The sequence below is a fragment of the Plectropomus leopardus genome, chromosome 16 (assembly GCF_008729295.1).
Source record: "Plectropomus leopardus isolate mb chromosome 16, YSFRI_Pleo_2.0, whole genome shotgun sequence".
Lineage (NCBI taxonomy): Eukaryota > Metazoa > Chordata > Actinopteri > Perciformes > Serranidae > Plectropomus > Plectropomus leopardus.
Genome location: NC_056478.1, coordinates 13,422,879 through 13,444,293, shown reverse-complemented (window position 1 = coordinate 13,444,293; position 21,415 = coordinate 13,422,879). Strand labels below are relative to the sequence as shown.

General features: G+C 39.2%; 1 protein-coding gene across 1 annotated transcript in view; it reads left to right on the top strand.

The window, feature by feature from the left end:
* adgb (androglobin) overlaps positions 1 to 21,415 on the top strand; it is a 58,770-nt gene that overhangs the window by 32,440 nt on the left and 4,915 nt on the right. The window contains 13 exon segments of the mRNA XM_042503041.1: positions 1,546 to 1,696; positions 1,788 to 1,922; positions 4,171 to 4,264; positions 6,064 to 6,195; positions 6,471 to 6,624; positions 6,813 to 6,997; positions 7,643 to 7,809; positions 12,633 to 12,790; positions 14,865 to 14,976; positions 17,893 to 18,050; positions 19,282 to 19,437; positions 19,591 to 19,693; positions 19,855 to 19,957. Coding sequence (XP_042358975.1) covers positions 1,546 to 1,696; positions 1,788 to 1,922; positions 4,171 to 4,264; positions 6,064 to 6,195; positions 6,471 to 6,624; positions 6,813 to 6,997; positions 7,643 to 7,809; positions 12,633 to 12,790; positions 14,865 to 14,976; positions 17,893 to 18,050; positions 19,282 to 19,437; positions 19,591 to 19,693; positions 19,855 to 19,957 — 1,808 coding nt within the window.

Genomic DNA, 21,415 nt, shown 5'->3' with positions numbered 1-21,415 from the left:
ATACACACATATATATAAATATTTACAATTCTTTTAATATATCTGATATACAATAATGTATTCATTTACAACATATAAGTTAAAAATGAATGAGAAAGTAACCATTCATACTTGTACTGCTAATGAATTCCTGACCAGCCATGTTTTTTGGCAACTGTGCAACAAGTGTTAGACCATGACAGTCATTGATATTTAGCTTTTTCCATTCAACGTTTGAGTTCTTTTTAGAGGATGCATAAGTATTTTATCAACAATGCCACTGCTGTGCAGTACTTATAGAATTGTTTTTTAAAGTCACAGTTGGTTTTCAGCAGCCATGGACAATAATCAGTTCTGCCCACAGGGTCTGCCCTAGTTTTAGATAACCACATAAGCATGATGCATACTGATGTAAACTGACAAAGTGCTAAGCTAATACTCATGGTTACAAGGCTACCTGTTTCAGCTTTTACAATGCTATCTCTACTTTTTGGAATAGCAAAATAACATTTTCTAAGCGTGGCAAAGTTTTAATTGAAATAGGCTGCCATAATTGTGTCAAACTTGCAAGTTCATTTTTGTCAATGTCTGTAGATTTTGATTGCCGTTAAAAGAAGGATATTCAACACAGACCTATGCGATTATTGACAAAAAGGTGAGTGATGTGAAGTCTAACCACCCGCCCACTTGAGGAACAGGAGAGTGATTGTCTTGAAAGGCCATAGATAATCTATTACATAAACTGTCATTCTCATATACGTATATATGTGTGTATATATGTGTGTGTGTGTGTGTGTGTGTGTGTGTGTGTGTGTGTGTGTGTCTGTCTCTCTCTCTCTCTCTCTCTCTCTCTCTCTCTCTCTCTGTCTGTCTCTCTGTCTGTCTCTCTGTCTGTCTGTCTGTGTCTGTGCCTGTGTGTCCATAGCACATCATGACAGAATAGTGGACCTAATAACAAAGGACACATCACACCTTTTTCACCTTCAGTGAGAATGTATAAACATCGCTGTGTCAAACCCTCCATGTTTAATCTCTGTAGCAGTAAACGAGGTACCTTTTCACATCTGCCAATACAACAGATATTGTGGTGGTTAATGAAGAGTGCAAAGAGGTGTCTGTTTTAGAAGTGGCCTGCACCTGATGATTCTAACTTGGAGGAGACCTGTAACCAAGCTAATTAAATACCAGCCACTTCTAAATACCATCTCAGAGCTAGGTTTTAGGTGCAGACTATATGTTTTAATATTTGGCAGCCTAGGACATATTCAAGGCTTGGTCATTAGAGGGCTACAACAACTTGGGATGCCCAAAAAGAGGGCTAAATGGCTTGCAAAGTACTGTGCTGTCTCTGGCAGTTGCCATATATGGCAGAGACTTATATGGTGACAGCCATATATGTGTCCACCATGTGTAATGTAGAATTCAGTGTGAAAACCTGCTGTTCCACTGATCCATGAATTTGCATATGCATTACATTTCCACTTTAATATTTTTGTCCTCGTGTGAGTATTTTTTGTAGACATAAAAAAATTGTTGAAATGTGTGTCTGTCTCTGTGTCTCTATAGGTGTTCAATGCTGCAGTTTACCACATGTTCTGTGAGGCCCTGGGCAGGAAGCTAACAGCAGAGGAGCGGTTTGCTATCCTGGCCCTCACAACTGACCCTTCACTCCTAGCGACTGATCCTAAAGGAATATATGCCACATCAGTGAACTGATGTTTCATTGAAATTTCATTCAAACATGTATTTTAATTAGTGTTCATACTATTCAATATTAACGTGCAATGTTCTGCTGTTACTCTTTTCAGTGGATAAAGAGTCAAAGCCTCCAGAAAGCTGGAGAGAAAGGGAGCCAACAGACAGGGAGGTCAAGGCAGTCACAACTCTGCAGGCTGGATTCAAAGGGCACTTGGTGCGGGAGATCTTAAATGCCTCGACACCAGGTGAGCACACGCATACACGCATAGAAAATGTATTCATGGTCAGGTTAAAATCTTTTTTTTATGAATAGTTGTAAATATGAGCTTATTATTATTTATTGGACGGTCTTAAAGTCATACTTTACAATTCAAATGACCATTTATATGTCAGTTAATCTAAGTTTGGATTCTTCCTTTACCAGAGGCATAGGAGAAAAACAAAGACTGAGAACATTCTTGATAAACTGAAGTCATAGGGGTCTATGTTTAACAACAGCAGAACTAAATAAAATAACTAAAATAACTAATAACGACTGGATAAATGAGACTCAGATTATACTGCATGAGTTGTGTGAGAGTTGTGACATAGTTTTGCTCTTGTTAAACATGACCCCATGTTACCCCAATTCAGTTTTTGGATTCTTCCTTCACCGGAAGCAAAGTATTACTTAAAAATCTGTTTTCTTCTTCAGCGCTTTATATTCAAAAGACAAACCCATATGCAGCCATTGGGTAGGCTTAAGGAGAAGAGTAAGGTGAAAAAAAAACTAAAACTAAAACAACAGAATACGTGTTTAATTTGTAGATTATGATTAAGTGTCCAGGGACATATGCACACACAAAAACACCTTCGGCGCCTCACAATCACTGTTTGATTTAGCCCGATGTCATATATTGAGCCTCTGAGCAGAGGCACAAATATGTATTGATGAGACTGCCACTCTCACTTAATACACCCTGACAGATGAGGTGGCCTCAGAGGGGCCATACACACACATGAAGGGGAACACACATGCATTCACAACATTCTTGCATCAATAGCCAAACCTCTCAAGTGACAGCAAATGAAAGATGGGGAAGAGAAGATGGACAGTAGGAAGAAAAGAACAAGAGATTCAATAGAAAGACAGAACTGAGCAGCTCTTCCTTTGTAAATTTAGCCATCAGTGTTGCTTTGGAATCATGTTTTCTTTTTGTTTCTGTGCTGTTTCAGTGCCAGCTATGCTCTTGTGCGGGTTGCAGGCAATTTAAACTGTTTCCTTAGTTTCTCAATTAAATTATTTTGAATATTAAATTTTCTCTAGAAGTGGGGGTAGTCATCTTACTGTGAAGTTGCATAGCTGTTCGCAGCATTTCATCGCCCAGACATTCACTATTTATTGCCAGAACCTAAGGCTAGCTGTGCCTTCTCCAGACCCAACACATGACTCTTTCAACCTCTGAATAACATGCACATATGGGAGAATGCACAGCCTCATTAATGCAGTATTTGCATAAAGGCTTGAAAATATGGTTCAAGCATAGCAGACTTCCAAAATATCTACATCATTATAAAACCCATCTGCCAGCAACCCTTAAAATATTGCTGCTGCTTATGTGGCATTAGCATGAGCACACACACGGACTGAACAGCTTGACTTCTATGAAATAGGCCCGTCATGGTTAATTTCTCTCAAATTTTATTCATCTACTTGTCAAAGCACAAAGTGCAGCTTTCAGAGTGGCACTTACAGTAATGGCAAAACACCAATCATGTTTAAAAAAAACACTGCCTGTCTAACTACACTTTGAAAAGCCATTCGTTTTAAGAAAAGTAAGAACTTGTCTTTTTTTGTGTCTTTCACAGCACATCTGTTTATACCACATATTTCTATACAGCTCTCTTTTCCTTTTTGCTCTTTCCCACTTTATGTTCTCCATCTACTGTTTCCTGTCTGAATCTTTTTCTCTCTGTCTGTTGCCTCTTTTTGGTTGGTTGATGATAGGGGGTCTTCATCTCTCAATAGCCAGCCTTGGCCCGCTATAATGGCTGTATCAATTTGGAAAAGTGGGCATTTGAAAAGCGAGAGCCGAGTGCTAGGGAGGGAGGAGCTGAGGGAGGATGTGAGGACACCTATGTCACAGTCAGTAGCAAAAAGTTCTATCATGCAGCTGTCTTTTCAGAGCGTTTTCCTCTCACTTATATGCACAAGCACACACTTACTGACAGACACGTACTCATGAACACATAGTGCTGCATCTTTTATCCAGTGTCCTGTTCTGTCTGAGTGGTTACCTGTCTAGTGAGATGAGTGTGAACGCTGATGTCAAGGTGTGAATAATCCTCTCCTATCACCTCCACTGAATGAGGCAAAAATGCATTTTGCAATTTCTGCTCACTGCCCTGAAATAGGTCAACTACAATGATGATTTCATGTGTTTGACAGCGACACAGATTATCTTTCATCTTTAATGCTGGCTACTTTTCTTTCTGTGTGCTTATGTCATTCAGGCACAAAGGAGAACCTCAGTGCATCTAAGATCCTTTTAGACATGTGGCCAAAGGTTGAATCAGATGCAGCAAAATACGCCGCCTTCTTGCTACGGTAAATGAAAGATAAAAATGCATAATCACAATGACTCTGAATGATAATAAATAATGAGCACACAATGTACTAATTGCATAGACATCTCACACCTTATTCACCCAGGAGGTATTCATTCACACTAATGTCATAATATGAGAGAATACAGGGGCTCCAATTGCAGTCCTGTGCCAACACTATGTACATTATATGGCATGCATTTAGCCCTCTCTGTCATACCGCATGCCCAGAATCTGCTCCCTCTCCTGGTTGCGGCGGCCTGTGGCGGCCAGGCAGGGAGCATTTTCCACATTGTGTTCCATCTTTTCCCAGTGGTACCATCTGCTGTTTATCCTCTCCTCGTTCCAATCGGCTAGCAGCGTCTGCCGAATGACCTGCTGCCTGGGGAAGTATGTGTGTGCATGAGCATTGAGAGCTTTGTCTGTGTGTGTGTGTGTGTGTGTGTGTGTGTGTGTGTGTGTGTGTGTGTGTGTGTGAAGGGTGTGGTGGGGGCTGGCGGGGTGTTACAAGCCTTTGAGCATGTGTTTTTCTGAACTGACAACCACTTCAGTCAAAGTTCATGCTGAGATGTGAAGTGCAAGTAGGGTTTTTTCTTTTTTTTTTTTCAACTGGATTTTGTCATTGCATATAACGTGGGCAACACATCTCCTATTTTTCCCACTATGCAAAAATGAAGCCAAAATCTCTGAGTTATGGGTGCCGCCATCTTGCGCTGGTGACGTCATTTGGAGCCCGAGTCTGCACAGTCGCAATCAGAAAGCGGGGCTGCAGTATCTAGTCTATCCATACACCTATCCAACCCAATCGCAAGCAGCGCTACTGGTCGTGAGCACATAATTGACACACACAGCTGTCAGTGACCCCCTTTTATAGCATTAAATAACTAATTGAAACCAAACATATAAGAAAAATGAACATTTGAAGAAATATCAGTGTGATATCAACTATATAAATGAAAGAAACCATCTTTGGGAAAATTTATTTGATGTGTACTTTTTTTTTTCAGTATGGCCCTTGTCTCATCCGCTAACATGGAGGGGGCAGGATTTATGACCTGTTCTGCAGACAGCCACCAGGGTTTAATTAAGATGTTTTGGCTTCACTGTTGGGTAGCTGTCATGTTGTCCCTCTTTATATGCAGTCACTGGATTTCAATCATAAATAGTCATATTGAGTTATTTTTTGTGCAAAAAGTTTTTGCATATTCTGTTTTTGAATGAATTGTGTTTTCATTACTATGATTTTTGTTCATTTCGTTACATATGTGGTTTTGATTACTGTAAAATTGAAGTTTCTCACCGACTACATTTATATGCACAAAATATTCTGGTTATTGCCCTAATTCTGAAAAAAAAATCAATATTCCAGCTAAGTTGTTTACATGGCTAGCAAATATTCTTGTTTACATGCAGCTATTTGTTCTCTCATTAACATGCCCTAACATGTCGTTAATCACATCAAAATTTGAAAAGTGGAATGGCTGGGGCCACTTACTGTATTTATTTTGCTGCTTTGCAGCTACTAGTGGAGGCTGTGTCCGACCATGCAAACACAGCCTCTCTCTTTGATTCCTTCAACCACCTTCTTGAAAGGGTTGATGTTGGGATATTTGTACATATCCAAAAACCTGTTGATAGTCAAGTCTTTCGTAATGTTTTGAAGAAGGTATGTTTTTTCTTCTGACAACAAATAAGGGCTTTTCTTTTGGGCATGCATCCCTATACCCGCCCGTAACAGTGGAATATTAACATGCTTGTAAATGTAAACATGGTGCCCCCCCCTCTTTGTTTTCTGCATAGGTATGCCATTGACCACTCAGAGAGGAAAGCAGAGCTCTACTCCTGTCAGCAGGATGAATGGACCAGAATCACCTTTGCCGACTACTCCGTTTCTCTTCCAGACACAGCCAACTCTTGGGTCTTAGTCTTTAGGTTGGACAACATTGCATCTTATGGCTTGTTGTTAAGCTTACCAGTAAAAGAAAATATGGCTTGGAAAATCTGGGGAAATCCATGTGTAAATGACTGATATCCCCTTCCCACAAAATGCCAAATTGCTGCAATACACTTAGCTCTCATTCCTGCTGGTAAAGCTAATATCAGGAAATGTAGAATTTTTTTGTAACATTACATTTCATATTTTCAACAAAAAACTGTTCAAAATGACAGTTTGGTCAGACCTAATATCTTCTTTGTTATTTGTGCAGAGAGGTGTTCCTGGTTGCTAAGGAGATGCTGTTGGTCCCAAAGGTCTACTCCCCAATCCCTGACTGTTTGCTGCACGTCATAAATAATGACACGGGGGAAGAGCTGGAGATGGTCTTCAACAAAGTAGCACCACACGTCTATCAACCCAACAAGGTCTGTGGATGTCATAAATCCTTGGGCTGCAAACCTTAATGTATTAGACATATTTTTAGGTAATTTTTTAATATAAGCATATTCTCAGTTTTCAAAGTACCATGATAAATCGCTTTACTCCTGCCTGACTCAATCAAAGACTGGCTAAAGGCTTGTTATTGGCTAAATCTCTGTATCTCTTGTTCCAGCTTGGTTATACCTTTGTAGCAGAGGCTGTCACACCTGAATCACCTCCTGTTGGTGCCAAGTGGAGGATGCGCTTGATTGGCTCAAGGGAACTTCCGAAACTGTCCCGTGAGACTCCCCTCAATATGTTCTCATTGAAGGAATTCTGGGATTATTACATTCCAAATGACAAAAACCTCATATGTCGGTAAGATAATTATGTGCTAGATATGTAATTTACAGGTTAAAGGGACAGTTCACCCCAAAATTTAAAAAATGTTTATTCTTCCTCTTGCCTGTTACGCTATTTATCAATTTAGATTGTTTTGGTGTGAGTTTCCTAGTCTTGGGAATATCGGCTGTAGAGATGTCTGCCTCCCCTTGATTATAATGGAACTGGATGACACCACCTCTTTACAGAAATCGTGACTCGATTATTCAACATAATCCACAAACCTTGTTGTGAGCAGTTTCACGGAGGAACTAGTTTTCTTCTGCCAAAATACGCCTACCAACACCCATTTCTACAGCCGATATCTCCAACACTCGGCATCTCTCACCAAAACAATCTAGACTGATAAATAACCCTTTAAGTAAGAGAAAACAAAGATTTTTACTGGTCAGTTGAGTTTTATTGTTCCTAAGGTGGAACTTGAAAATAATTGCAGTCCAGTAGCACTCACTGATTATCACTTACACTAAGCATGTGAATCTGAAATGACAAAGAGCATAAACTTTACTCAACAGGTAATGTCTCAAGGAAGCTTTTGAAAAACACGATTTTCCAACACAAGACATGAAACATACTCTGAGAGATGAATGGTACCCTAGATAATTTAAAACTTTTCCACAGTTACTCTGTGCAGGTGACTGCAGATGTCCTGGGAACGGTTCAGTTTCAGACTTCCAAGCCAGACGTGTTGATCCGTCTGTCCATTCTGGACCAGGAGAAGGAGGTGGCCGGCAACACCGGTAGGGGCCATGTGGTCATTCCTGTGTTCTGCTTCCTGGCCAACAAAGGTGAGTCATAGTAACTGAAGTCAGTGTAATGAAACCCCTCTGGATCATGGCAGAGGCTTTGCCAAACTGCTTCTTATCTGAACTCTTCTAAAAAGTTACATTCAGGGTTCCCAGGGTCATGGAAAACCTGGAAAAGTCGTGGAATTTCACAGTGTCATTTTCCAGGGCCTGGAAAAGTAATGGAATTAGTACAAAAAGCATTTAAAGTTCTGACAAAATCATGGAAAATTGTAGGGTATCATGAATTCAATCGTTCATTGTTGCAGCAATCTTCCATGTTTATCTTTCATTTAATTTAACAACTGATGTATTTTCTTCTACAGTATTAGCTGAGAGCATCATTTCAGCTCTTGACATCACATTGGACAGTAAAATACATGCACTGAAAATAGGCTTTTGATAGATTATATTAAAAGGCTCACTGGATATATTTATTAAAAATATATTGATGGAATGTCCTGAAAGACTTCGAAGCATATGCTTACATACGTATGTTGTTTTTTGGAATTGCATTCAGAAATTAGTTTATAATCACATGCTTTTAAAATGCACTGATAGTACAGCAGGTTTGGTTTTCCATCATGCTGAAATGCTAAACTGATGTAAGTGCTGTTTTTTTAGATATATTGACTGTGCCCATAGTTTGAAGTAGTTAAAGTGAATATGAACTTAACCAACTATTAGAGACTGGATAAGGATGCTCTTTAATTTTTATACAATAAGTGACATTTGGTGGAAAGGATACTCTACAGTTCTGTTTGTGTTTTATGTTTTTAATGGCCATGGAAATTTTATTATGGGTCCTTTAAAAGTCATGGAAAAGTTTTGAAATTTTGGCTATAAAAATTGTGGGAAGCCTGTACAGTACCTTGTTTCCGTCCGTAATAATCTTAGCTTTATAATTTAACACTACACTGAACACTGAACCGGAACATGCTAAAGCCATGTTGCTGCTGTGTCACTGATGTACCATATTTAAACCACTGAAGTAGATTTCCAAATTCTTAGTCTGAGCTTACTTTGAGTTTTTTTTATTATAGTTATTCTATTCTCATTTTGTGCAAACCTAATTTACAAAACACACATACATCATATACTGTCAAAACAGCAGAGCTCTCATATGCAGCCATTTCCCTTACAGTGGCGATTAAGACACTCTAGGAGAGAGATGGGTGAGGGTTTGCAGTAAAATCAGAAGTGGGATTCTGCCAGTGACATTGCAAGTAGCTTTGTTATGCTTTACTCTGCTGAAGTCATCATGACCCTACTTCCTTTTACTCTTTACTGCCTCACATGTTGTTGTTTCTGTTGTTTTGTTCACACTTTCTTACTCATGTTTTAGCAGTTCTCTGGTGGACAGTGCTAGGCAGCTAGCCATTTCCACAGAGAGTAATAGTGGCAACACCCTACCTGATGAAAGTACTCATACCTGTTACACACATAAACAAGACATCAGTTCCCTTAAAAAGTGCTGTTGATAAAGGTTCTTAAAATATGTTTTCCTTTCTCAATGGCTGGTGTGTGTGTGTGTGTGTGTGTGTGTGTGTCTGTCTGTCTGTCTGTCTGTCTGTCTGTCTGTGTGTGTCTGTGTGTGTTTGTGTGTATGTTCATGCCAGTTGACTAAAAATGGAATGAGTTTTGGGTGTGGCCTGTTGCACAACAAAGGCGCATAACTTCCATTTGGATTCACAGACTTGTCCACACTTTGTGCAAATATTGGTCATAAGCCAAATGACAAGTGATTGATTGTTCATGCCAGTTACCAAAAATGGTCAGCGTCTTTGTGTGTATGCATAAATGGTCACAGCTATTGCAAATTTGTGCTTGTTTAAGAATTGATTTGGTGGGTTATAGGTCACATTATATCAAATTAACTCTTTAGGTGCCTAAATTCAGTTTGTAGAAATACTTTCGACAAAGAATCCAATTTGCCATGCACGCTTGTTTTTTTCTGCTAATTCAAACAACACTAATGTACTCTGTGTTATTAGCAGCCTCCCAAACACCAGATACCTCACTGTTGGGTGTAAGAGTTGTGTAACTTGTCACTAGTGATCTGGGATTAATGTTTGGGCAAAGGGACTTTCAGGATAGTATTTTTTAATCAAGTGGCAGTTTGTAAGCTGTGGATTAATTGATGTTACCACCACTTGGCTGGAGGGTTTAAGTAGTTCATTTACTCCCTTCTTAATGGAATGGTATGACGGTAGATGAAATGACACCACTGTACTTATCCTGCTGGTAATTCACTGTAAATATGTAGGGTGTTCAGCCTGAGAAGTCCTCTAAAAGGCAGAGTGCTAAGTTTGTGTTCAACCTGTCTGTTTTCATGAAATTAAATGAGAGTCAGAAAGATTGATTGCTTGGTTCTACTTGAGTGAAAAAATAGTACCAAAAATGCCAGTATTTTCTGTGAATTATCCAGAATGACAGGAACCTGTTAATGGAAAGATAGATTGCTTTTTATTGAGGCCTGTGCATATCAACGTCCATCCATACGTACATCTGGCACATCCTTGTGCGTGCAATATATCAAGAATGCCTCGAGGAAAATATGACACAAACATTGACATGGACTGAACAATGAACTAATTAGATTTTGGTGGTCAAAGGTCAAGGTTCAAGGTTCCTGTTGCCTTGTCTGTCTCATTCATGTGAATGCAATATCTCAAAAAAAACCTAGAGGATGTTTTTTTTTTCAAATTTGGCACAGACATTAGAGCAGGATGAGCTGATTAGATTTTGGTGGTCAAAGGTCAAGGTCACAGTGACCTTGCATTTTTCTCATTATTGTGAACTTGATAACTCAAGAGCACCTTGAGGGAATTTCTTAAAATCTTGGCACAAACATTCAAGTGGACTCAAAGATGAGCTGATTAGAATTTGGTGTTCAAAGGTCAAGGTCACTGTGAACATCAATCTCATTTTCAAGATCACATCATCTGGAGATGACCTTAAGGAAGTTTCCTCAAAATGTCCCAAATATCCAAAAATGACACAAATATCCACTTAGACTCAAGAATGAACTAATATCACAGTGACCTCATAAAACATGTTTTGGGCCATATCTTTAAGAAATTGTGATTGTATAGATCATCTGTGCTCCGAGGGAGAAGATGTGTGTGTGAAGCATTTGTGTTTTCATGTTTTCATTGACATAGATGTAAAATGCAAGTGCAACTTGACTAGTACGTGGAGGCATACAACAGGGTGACCGTATATCTAGATTTTTCTGCTATCTATTATTTATTTATTTTTTGGCATTTTGCCTTAATTTGATAGACAGTAGGTATAGTATATAGACAGCAAATGTTGGGTGAGTGAGGGGTATGATATGCAAGAAAGGTCCCTGGCCAGAATTAAATCAGAGATTGTGGTTATATAATTGCTGTTATTTTCTGAGCGCCTTTAAAAAAATCCCATCATATTGAGGTTGGAGGCAAAAATCACAGAAATAGGTTTCTTAAAGGGGCAGTCTTGATTGATCGTGGTAACAGGAAACAGGGTTTAATATGTCAGGTCAAAGAGTTCTGGAGGCAGCAAAAGAAACTGTTGTCATATTAGTAAAGAAGTCAGGCAATAATTGACCCATTTCCATCATTCTGTGAGCAACCGATTTTACGTTGGACATTGCACGAGCCTGCGGACAGCAGGGCAGAGTTCAATCAATCAATCATTTATTTGTCACACGAAGCCATACAAGGTACAACTCCAACAAGGTGGGATCCCGTCAGCTACTGTAATTTGTGCATTGCCATTTAGCGCTTTGTAACAGCTCTCTGTGGCTTCCTCTTCTTGTTTCCTTGCTCCATGCAATGTTTTAAACTGGGCCGCTGTCAAATAATGCAGAAAAATGACACACTTTTGATTGTATGTACTTAATAATAAAAGTGAACCCGTGATTTTCTTGCAGCAGCAGGAAACGTTTGTGTATTAGCAGTAACTTAATACAGCACTTTTTCTGCAAATGTCACACTCAACACTCAGCTGACAACACTACGAATATACAAATATTCAAATAATTTATTAATTTCTTTAATTATTGTTTATCAATGTATCGTGCTGTGTTACTTTGAATTTGCAAAGAAATGTGGGTAACACCTTTAACAACAGCAAAACTATATATTAAAATGTCTGAAGTGTTACATAGTTCATGCAGTATAAGCCAAGTGTCATTTATCCAGTCATTTACTCAGTACTTTCCAAACACACGCATTTATTTTTCTAAAACCTTACTATAGAAAAGTGAACTGAAAGTGAAAAGTATCTATGCCTCTTCTAAGCCAGACTCCAATACTAAGGTTTTTTAGTGGAAATGCAAACAATACACCGCAGGAGTTGTGTGAGATTTTATTAATGTATGTTTTGAAGTTTTTCTGTTATTAAACGTGGCCCCACAATCAATCAATAAATCAGTTTGTTCACTGCTCTCCATGGAGGCATGCAAGCAAAAAAAAAAAAAAAATGTAACCACTAATTCAAGGTAACACGGCATGACTAGTTGATTTACAAATAGTCATTTTCTTGTTGAAGTAATTAAGTACACATTTAATTGTATAAATCTGTCATAGAGTATTGCTTTAAAACCAGGGCACGTAAAACCCATACTATCCTGGGTGAACTAAGTATTTAAGTATTATTGAGCGGGCCTTTTTCAATGCTAGCCCAGTCAGTAAAACACACAAGCACTTTTCAAAACTTGCCTCTGAATCTCTTCAGTCTACTTTTCAGTTGATGCTTCCATCAGTTACAAAAGCACAGATTGCTGACTACTCTTTTCTCCTCTTAGATATCAGCTTAGTTAAAATGTCTTTCTGTTACAGCCCCCGGTGGTGCAGACAAGAAGTACCAAAAGGGATCCCCCTCCCAGAGCATGGGAGTCAAAGTGGTTGACATTCCCCAGCAAAGAGATGAGGACGACAGCATTGCTGGGAAATCAGACTCCTCTTCTGACCAGTCCCAGCCTTCCACAGAGACTATGGTATCACTGACAACTGCCTGCGTGGTATCTGCTGTTGCTCAAACACTTTACTAATCTTACTTGCACACGCACACAAGCGTGCATCTCACTTTCTCTCTATGTCTTTCTCACCCACTTGCTTGCTGCCTGTGTTGATATCAATTTTTCACTGCCAGATACACATAACGCCTTACTCGCAGGCACACATACACACACACAAACTTACACACACCCACACACTCATTCTCACACAGACAAAATTTGCAAGAGGAGAACAGCAAAAAACTGGAGGGGTGGTTTAGTTGTTACTGTCTGACTTATCAGTGCTTGTCAGGGAGCAGTGATTTGTGCATGATTTATGACTGACTCGATTGTCTGAAGACCCCCTATCTAAAAGACCTGTTGTCTTAGTTTGAAGATTGCCAAAGTATTTAGTTCATACCATATCTGTGAAGTCTACTACACACGCGTTTTACAGTGTGCACAAGACTACAAAACTAAGAAATTAACTGAGTTTCTTTTTGTTTTGCTGTGTCAGTGATAGCAGCGATACATCTGGTGGCCAGCTTATCATTTTAATGTTCCCTCAGTCACTGTCGACACCTCATAAATAAGCACAATTAATTTGACATTTACAGCAGTGGATTCAGCATTTTAACAACAAAAATGTACTTTTTTGCAATAGACCTGTCAAGAAGTTTTATTTTGGTCACAGCCTGCATGTCTTACAAATACTTTTCAAAGCAATCCAACAATGCAGTGACATCAATAGCAACGATTCAGATCATGTCCGATCCCATATATCAGATCAGTGGCAGCACAGAATAAACAGCTATCGATCCAGACAAAGACCATTGATCAAGACTTGGAGTGAAGGGTCAGTGATTAAAGCACTATTTTGCACTGCAGGGACACACATCAGACAAACTGATGCTCAGTAATGATAGATTGATCATAAAGGCTCCTGTGATGTAATGCTGTTTGTTAAATACACATGTAAACACAAAAAAAATGCTGATGTTGCTGTGGACTCAATGGAATAGTTCACCCCGCAAAAGACCATTTGGTATCAATTACTCACCCTGTGTCATGATGATTCGTAAATAAAACTTTTTTCTGGCAGCCTCCACTGTGAACAAAGAATCCAAAATCTGAGAAAATTAAATAATTGAACACATAGGGGTCTGTGTTTAGTAACAGCAAAACTACACATCTGTTTACAAACTCTCACACAACCTGTGCAGCAAGTCTCATTTATCCACTCGAATGCTCAGTACTTCTCCAACAGACAGTCTATTCTGACGGGGAATTGAAAGTGAGAATTGAATTGATTATTATGCACAAATTATGTGAGAGTTTGTAAATGAATGTGTCAATACAGTTTTGCTGTTGTAAAATGTGGACCTATGACTTCAGTTTATCAAGAAGTTTCTCTGTTTATTGATTTTTCATTCCTGGAGGCATGCAAGAAAAAAATGACACAGGGTGGGGCTGTGTGTAGTATCCCTTTAATTTTATTTGCAGAGTTGTACACTGGTGTTACAAAAATTCATAACAACACATCACTAGCTGCAACTTGTATTTGTTAGGCTGTATTACAACTATCAGTATAACATTGGACAAAATGTTACTGTATATTTGTGGCTATTGTGTTTGTTTTTGTGGAAAATGTCTTACTCTGTTAGTTTGAGTTCCACTTTGGGATTTGTTGAAATTCTGTCTTTTCTGCTCAGTGAGATGGATGTGGGAGCTGCCACCCCTGATATAATCTTGGCTAACACGCCCTCTGCCTCCTCTCTCCCTTTGTGCCAAACATGTGCTTCTGTCAGAGAGGGCAGAGAAAAAACCAAAAACAAAATAATGCAGTTCTTTAACATCTCTGTGCCTCTGTCTGAATCATCACTAGTACAGTTTACAACTGTATGCTCACAAAATACAATATCCATCTCATGGTGGCTGTTTTATATTGTTGTATGCCACATGCGTTATGCTGTATGTGTTTTTTTTCTGTAATGTGCGTACGTATCTGTCTATCACGTTGTGTTCAAACTGTGAAGTGGGTGTTGTACTCTGACTCTGCTTGTCTGTTTCACAGGGTCATAAGTATGTGGTGCAGGCAGAGGTGCTTCATAAGAGCTGGGATTTGGATGAATCTCAGCTGGCTTTTGTCCATATGCTCAGAGACTTGGAGAAGAATGAAATGAGAGGTACATACTTAGGACAATCATAAACCCAACATCAAACAGTCAGCTCCACCGAGTCGCCCGAGGGAGAGACAGGAAAGAAAGTCACAGTTCTTATTTAACTCCCCTTGAAAACAGAAAATATATTTTTAGTTGTTGTAGTAAAGTAACATGAAACTTGATCTGAACATCCAAATAAATGCCTAAGTACACATTATTCAGGGTTCAGGTATTCCGAGATATCCATATAATGGGTCATGAAGCATTTATTTTAGCATTTAAAAGTTTTTAGGATTTGTGCCCCGGGTTCAGAATGGGCTTTCTAATACGGCCTTCATGTTTGTTTTTGCACAGCTTATTTTTGTGTTGAGCGTGAAATGTAGCAGATACTCAGTAGGCAGTGTCAGGGGCCAAGGCAGACGCTGTTTGTTCTTTGCTTCCGCTAGCCAGGGGCCTGTTAATCACAAGCCTAATGAAAGCCAAATGAATACAGCTGCTTTCACAGATCACAGAGTGTGATTTCTCGTGCCCAATGGTCGTTTGGCTGAGGCAATAATCCTGTCCTCTGCCACCAACTCCGCTTCTCTGCCTTTAATCACACTGCACAAATTGAATCGATTGGAAAATCAGGGCTTTGAAATTTGCAAACGCTTCTTAAAAATGTTGAGGGGATGGATTAATTGCGACAGGGGTGGATGCTGATGTGGAAGAGGTGCTGCATGGGTGACAATTTGCATGATTGCCTGAAGAGAAAGGCCAGCCTGCTGTCATTGAATTCTCATTCTCCTCTCTCCTTTGCTCCTGACAATAGTCCCCGTATTTACTCATTCAGTTTGCATGCCATGAAATATAAGGATTGTGTGTGTGTGTGTGTGTGTGTGTGTGTGTGTGTATGTATGTGTGTATGTGTGTGTATACATACACGTGAGCATACATGTGTGTCTTTGTGTGGGAGGCATTCCTAAACAACTAGCCAGATATCAAGATACAAGATGTGTTTTGACTACAGAGGAAGACAAACCACTGGTTACATATTTATTATGGCTATCGCCATGCGTGAGCTCAACTGTAATGATTTGTTACTGCTCAGATATGCTGTGTGTTCATCTAGTCATTTGCATGTGCATGTTGAGGTTTTTTTCACCGACGTATGTTGGGGTTTGTCCATGTGTGTATGTGTAGGCCAGTGTCCACACAAACCCTCCTGTGGTTTTCCAATAAGCTTGTGAAAGTGGGTCAATGGGAAGTCAAATGAAGTTGGCTCTTGCCCCCTGGTGCCCTGGGAAATATCTCAGCAGGAAAGTGAATTAATTTCACCCAGTTTAACTCTGTCTCAGTGGTGAGGCTGTGCCCTTGATCATGCTCCCTACATGTTACATGGATACACACGCACTACATGGCACGCCAAGCTTTGAAACCACTTTAACAAGCAGTTTAACAAGCTGCAGTCAAAATACTGTACTGCGCATGTTTAATGAATGCACATTTACCCGTCTCTGCTTTAAACTCCAGTATACACTGTTAGAGCGGTGAGCTGTGGCTGTACATGCAGTTGTGGCAGTGGTATTCATTCCACTGAAAACCTCTTGACAATTTCTTTACTGTGCTGCATTTTCAGTACCTAAACAATGTGGCTTCTCAAGGCTCTCACTGAACAAACGATGTTTTGATACATTTTTATGAAGTTTAGCCAGCAGAAAATCAAATCAATTTTCAATACATGTATCAGACCAAAATTACAACACAGATTGATATTTATATCCAATTTCAGGATTGAATTTCTGTATGACTTGAAGATAAGAGTAACTCAATGAGCACAAAGCTGTTCAAGCAGAATGGCAGGGTGTCAGCTAAATGATGAATTATTATGCCTCTCTGTATCAGAGGAGTGAGACTCATAGTTAATGTTTCGTCTTAGCTGGGGGTTGTGATTGCTTTAGCTATGAAGTGCAATAGTGCCATCTAGCACACATGTGAACACACAACACGTGCAGTGCACTTTGTCACACTCTCACTTATGATGAGTTTTAATTGTGTTAGTAGAGTTTGGACAGCTGTGGTTCATTGTGAGGCAAAGAAATGTTACTTGCGTAATGTTACTTGTGTAAATGTGTATTAGCACACCCATAAATGCTCTCAGGTAACCATAGTAGGGTTGTGACAATAATGAATTTTCTAACTTTTGCACACTGCCTAAAAAAAATTTGAAACCATGGGGAAAAATGTACTTTAAGAGCTTGCAATTATATATATATTTTTTTATTTTAACAAGGCTATAATATGACAGTAATGCCTCTATTGTTTTTGCATACTTTGCATACTGTAGAGGGAGTGAGAAAATGTACCTGGTGCCAGTGTATCGATACTGCAGCAAATGAGCATTGAAAACATTTTTAAATCTCATTGAAATTAATATGTACTGGTAAATCAAGACTTTTTAGAAGACTAATCCATAGTTTCTAATTTATGAGGTTATTACCTGTAATGTTAAATACATTTTCTGTGTGTCTATCAGTGATACATCAACTTCAGAATACTAAGGCATGTTAAAAAATGTAATTTTCAGATCCCTTTCTACTGTAGAATATTTAGTTAAATGATGATAATGTCACTGTGGGTTTTCTTAGGGATCTCTGGCTTCCTCCCATAGTCAAAAGACATACAGTTGAGGCTAATTGGAGACTATTAATTGCCCATAGGAGTGAATGTGAGTGTGAATGTTTAAGGGGGGTATTATTGTGCTTATGTTATTAGGTTATAAGTCTGGCAGCTATGTTTTGCACACCCTGAACTCATGTGTAACTTAGCTAAAATAGCCATGCTGCTTCATCACATAATGATCTATATGATGCATAATTATCATCAAGTTGCCAGTATCTACCATGTGACATTGTAGATGGTCATAGAAAAAGTGACTCTATTTCTGTTTGTAAAATCTAGTTTACAAGCATGAGGACCTGAACCGTTCACCCACTGTTGACACGCCACACCACCGTGGGCACAAATCTGACACACCCAAAGCCAACCGCAAAGTAGAAGGTGATAAAGAGAAGATGAAGCCAGCTACCAACTCAAAATCTAGCTCCAGGCAGGAAACGGTAAGACTTCTCTACAGCACAAATAAGGACAAAACACCATAATACTATCAACTACATATTGGTTATTATACTTTCATTTTGTGTGTAATTTCATATGAACTCGGAGGTAAGTTGTTGATGGATAATGTTTTCACTGACTACCAGCAGTCACTGGGCAGCTGAGGATATGTCTGAAAAGCTTTTCATCACATCTGCCAAATTGCATTTTCAAATAACTGTTGCTTTTCATTTGCTTTTATTGGATTGGATATTCTCATTTGATTGCAAGCGGCAATATATTACAGTGCAACATATGAAAACCATTCATTAAGACAATATTCACTCATAAAAAAGGCCATGCATTGCTTTTGTAATCTTATAGCTTTTCTTTTTTTCCCCAAATAGTATTTTTTTTTTTACAGTATTCAGTGTTAAGACAAGAGACGGTGTTATTTGTCATGTGAAATGTAGTAAAAATTAGCAAAAGTAGTAATATTAACCTTTTTGAGAGCAGGCTATGGTGCCACTTTAGTTGAGTACACACTTAACTCCTCTTCACATTTCCCATCCACGTATAATAAGATTGCTGTTGAACTCAATTTTGACATTTCTTTTATAATATTTTTTTAGTTTGTTTTTATCAGGCAGGTCACTTTTTTTTTTTTTTTTACATATTTCATTGACAGCCAACTCTGAAGTGAAAACAAAGAGAGACTGGCTTCAAACCAGATCCCCCAACTGCCAGGATGACCTGCGTGTATTCACACTGAGGAAGAGACACTTATCACACACTGTCATCTCGTGGTGTATAATTCTCAGTATTATGGTCTTGGTTTAAGAGTCAGACATGCAGCTGCTTGAGAAGTCTCTGATCCATGTAATGAGTGGCTTTTATTCTCTACTGTGCTATACATCAAACCCTAAGACTGAAATTGGAAAGGCAGATTTTCCCATCAATAAATTTCCATTTTGAACAATTTTCTCAGCATTGGCAGCACAGCATCGGTGAAGAGAACATGATGATCTCTGAATAAATGAACTAAAAATGATCTGTTATTTACAGTGAAGGCAAGATGGCTGAGCAGGACATATAATCCAGGCTGGCTGTGTACCAGACTGTCTGAGTGGCTCGATGAAAGAGACATAATGTATTATGGTGCGGTGACCTTCGTCTGGGATCTTTTTGTGCTTCAGTATGTGTGTTGTGATCTCATCTGTGTGTGCTTTTTGTGGTCTGTGTGCCTTTGTACAGAGCCTTGACCTAAGTAAGGCGAACTGGACGCTGCGTGTGGTCAGTGACAAGAGCAAAGCAGAGAGCATTAAGGTGACAAAGGACACAGAGAGAGCAGACCAGATTAAAGCCATTAAAAAAGCCTGGGAAATGGCTGATCCTGGCCGCTGTGCCAAGGTAAAGCAGACCTTGTGATGTGATTTAATGTAACTACTTATCAGCTGAAGCATTTTTAATGAAGTGTTTCCAATATTATCTCCTGTAGAAATGCTTAAATACTCTTTTATGTCAAACATACACTGCAGACAGAATGTTTTGCTTTCATTTTAGGCTTTGCAGTCCCGCCTTAAGTTTCTAAACCAACTCCAACAACAAGCAGGTGATCAAACTACTACCAGTGATGAAACAACTACAAATGATGAAGAAAGTACAGGTACAATACTCTAGATTTACACACATATATACATACATATGTATTTGGGCACTTTGTGTTCCCAATACTTATCAGTGGTGGAAGAAGTATTCAAATTCTCACATTATCATGTACAGTCCTCTGATGAGACCTTTTTGTGATTGGTTCTTTGACTGCTGCAGCTGCTTCCAGGTCTGGTGCTGACACCTCTCTCAGTCCATCTAATGAAAAGCTGACGGATACCTCACTCTCCTTTCCTCCCATGGACTACACTCCTTTCATCAGGTGCTCCACCACTCATTATTTTTCAATCAGTTTTGACTTATTAGTCAGCAGGAGTCTAAAGACAGAATGATGATTAGAGCAGATCGTAGCCATCAGACCATAATGTGCTTACACTGTTATGAAGTAACCTAACTATACTTTGCTGAATAATCAGTGTGGCTGGTTGTGTACCTCTCAGTAACATACGTCGGCTCGGCCTGTTCCAGCAGAAACATTCTTATCTGTGCTTAGAGGGAAAAAATATATTAATTTCCGAGACACACTCGACATCGCACTGTATTTCGAACAGGATGTTTCTTTTTTTGTCTGCTGAAGTCCTGTCTGCATGCAGTCCAGTTGTCTTATGTAGTTGTCTGCTTCTCCAGCTTTGTGAGAATGAAACCTTCGCTGCGAGGCCTGCTTGCACTCAGGGATTGTTGGTGTGTGTGCTTCTTTGTGTTTTCATTATGCATGTTGCTATGTTGGTGAACACACCAGTATCTGTAATGTCAGCAGATTGGTTGATGCAGTGTCTGCAGGACATTGCTAGTGATTTCTTGTGTTTATGACCTTTGTTCCCATTGGTGCTGTGAACAGCAGTGTTACAAGACTCTATGCTTTGGCTGGCCTGAAAGGGCAAGGCATGTCTCCAGAGGACAGTGATGTATACTGTGTAATATACAGACATGGGGAGACAAGGGAGGCTTAAAAAAAGATTAGAAAGGAATAAATCTGCTTTTCAGATCAAATGTTCAGCTTAAACAACCTAAAGAACCAATGTCAAAAATCAACACCAGTCTTTATTAGGCTTTATGTTATGCATCACACCACAAAGTCACACTAAAAAATATAATTACAATTGAATTTAAAAACATTTAAGCACTGACAGAAGACTTTGATTACCAGCTGCGTCAGCGCATATTACAGCGTAATGTCATAGCGTCACACCTGTGAAATGTGCAGCCACGAAACGTTATAGGCATGCAGTTGGGATCAAAATGTTGGCAAGGTTCAAAGATGGGTTTGGTCCATGCAAGGGCCCTGTAAGTAGTTGGGTAGTAAGTAGGGAAGGGGCGATTAGCCCTCTCACTTTACACCCTAAGGTGAGGTCACTATGACCTCACAAGACATATTTTTGCCATAATTCAACAATCAATAAGTTTATTATGGCGAACGTCAAACAAATGATGAAGTGACAGCATTTTATATCCAAAAGCTGAAAGGTTATCTTGACTTTTCTGGTCATCATATCATTGACAGTTATATGGGTATAATTTTTAATATGACTGAAAAAAATCATATTGTAATGATGGCAACACTTCGGCTTGTTGACTCAATGATGCACAGCAAAAACAGACATGGCTGAAAATAAACTTTCTACTGGCTCCACAACAGTGAAGTTAAGTTCCAAAAAGGAGAGTGACTTCAGTAAAGTAGAACCAGTGGCAGTATTAAGTCTAGGTGTCCTGTCATAATGTT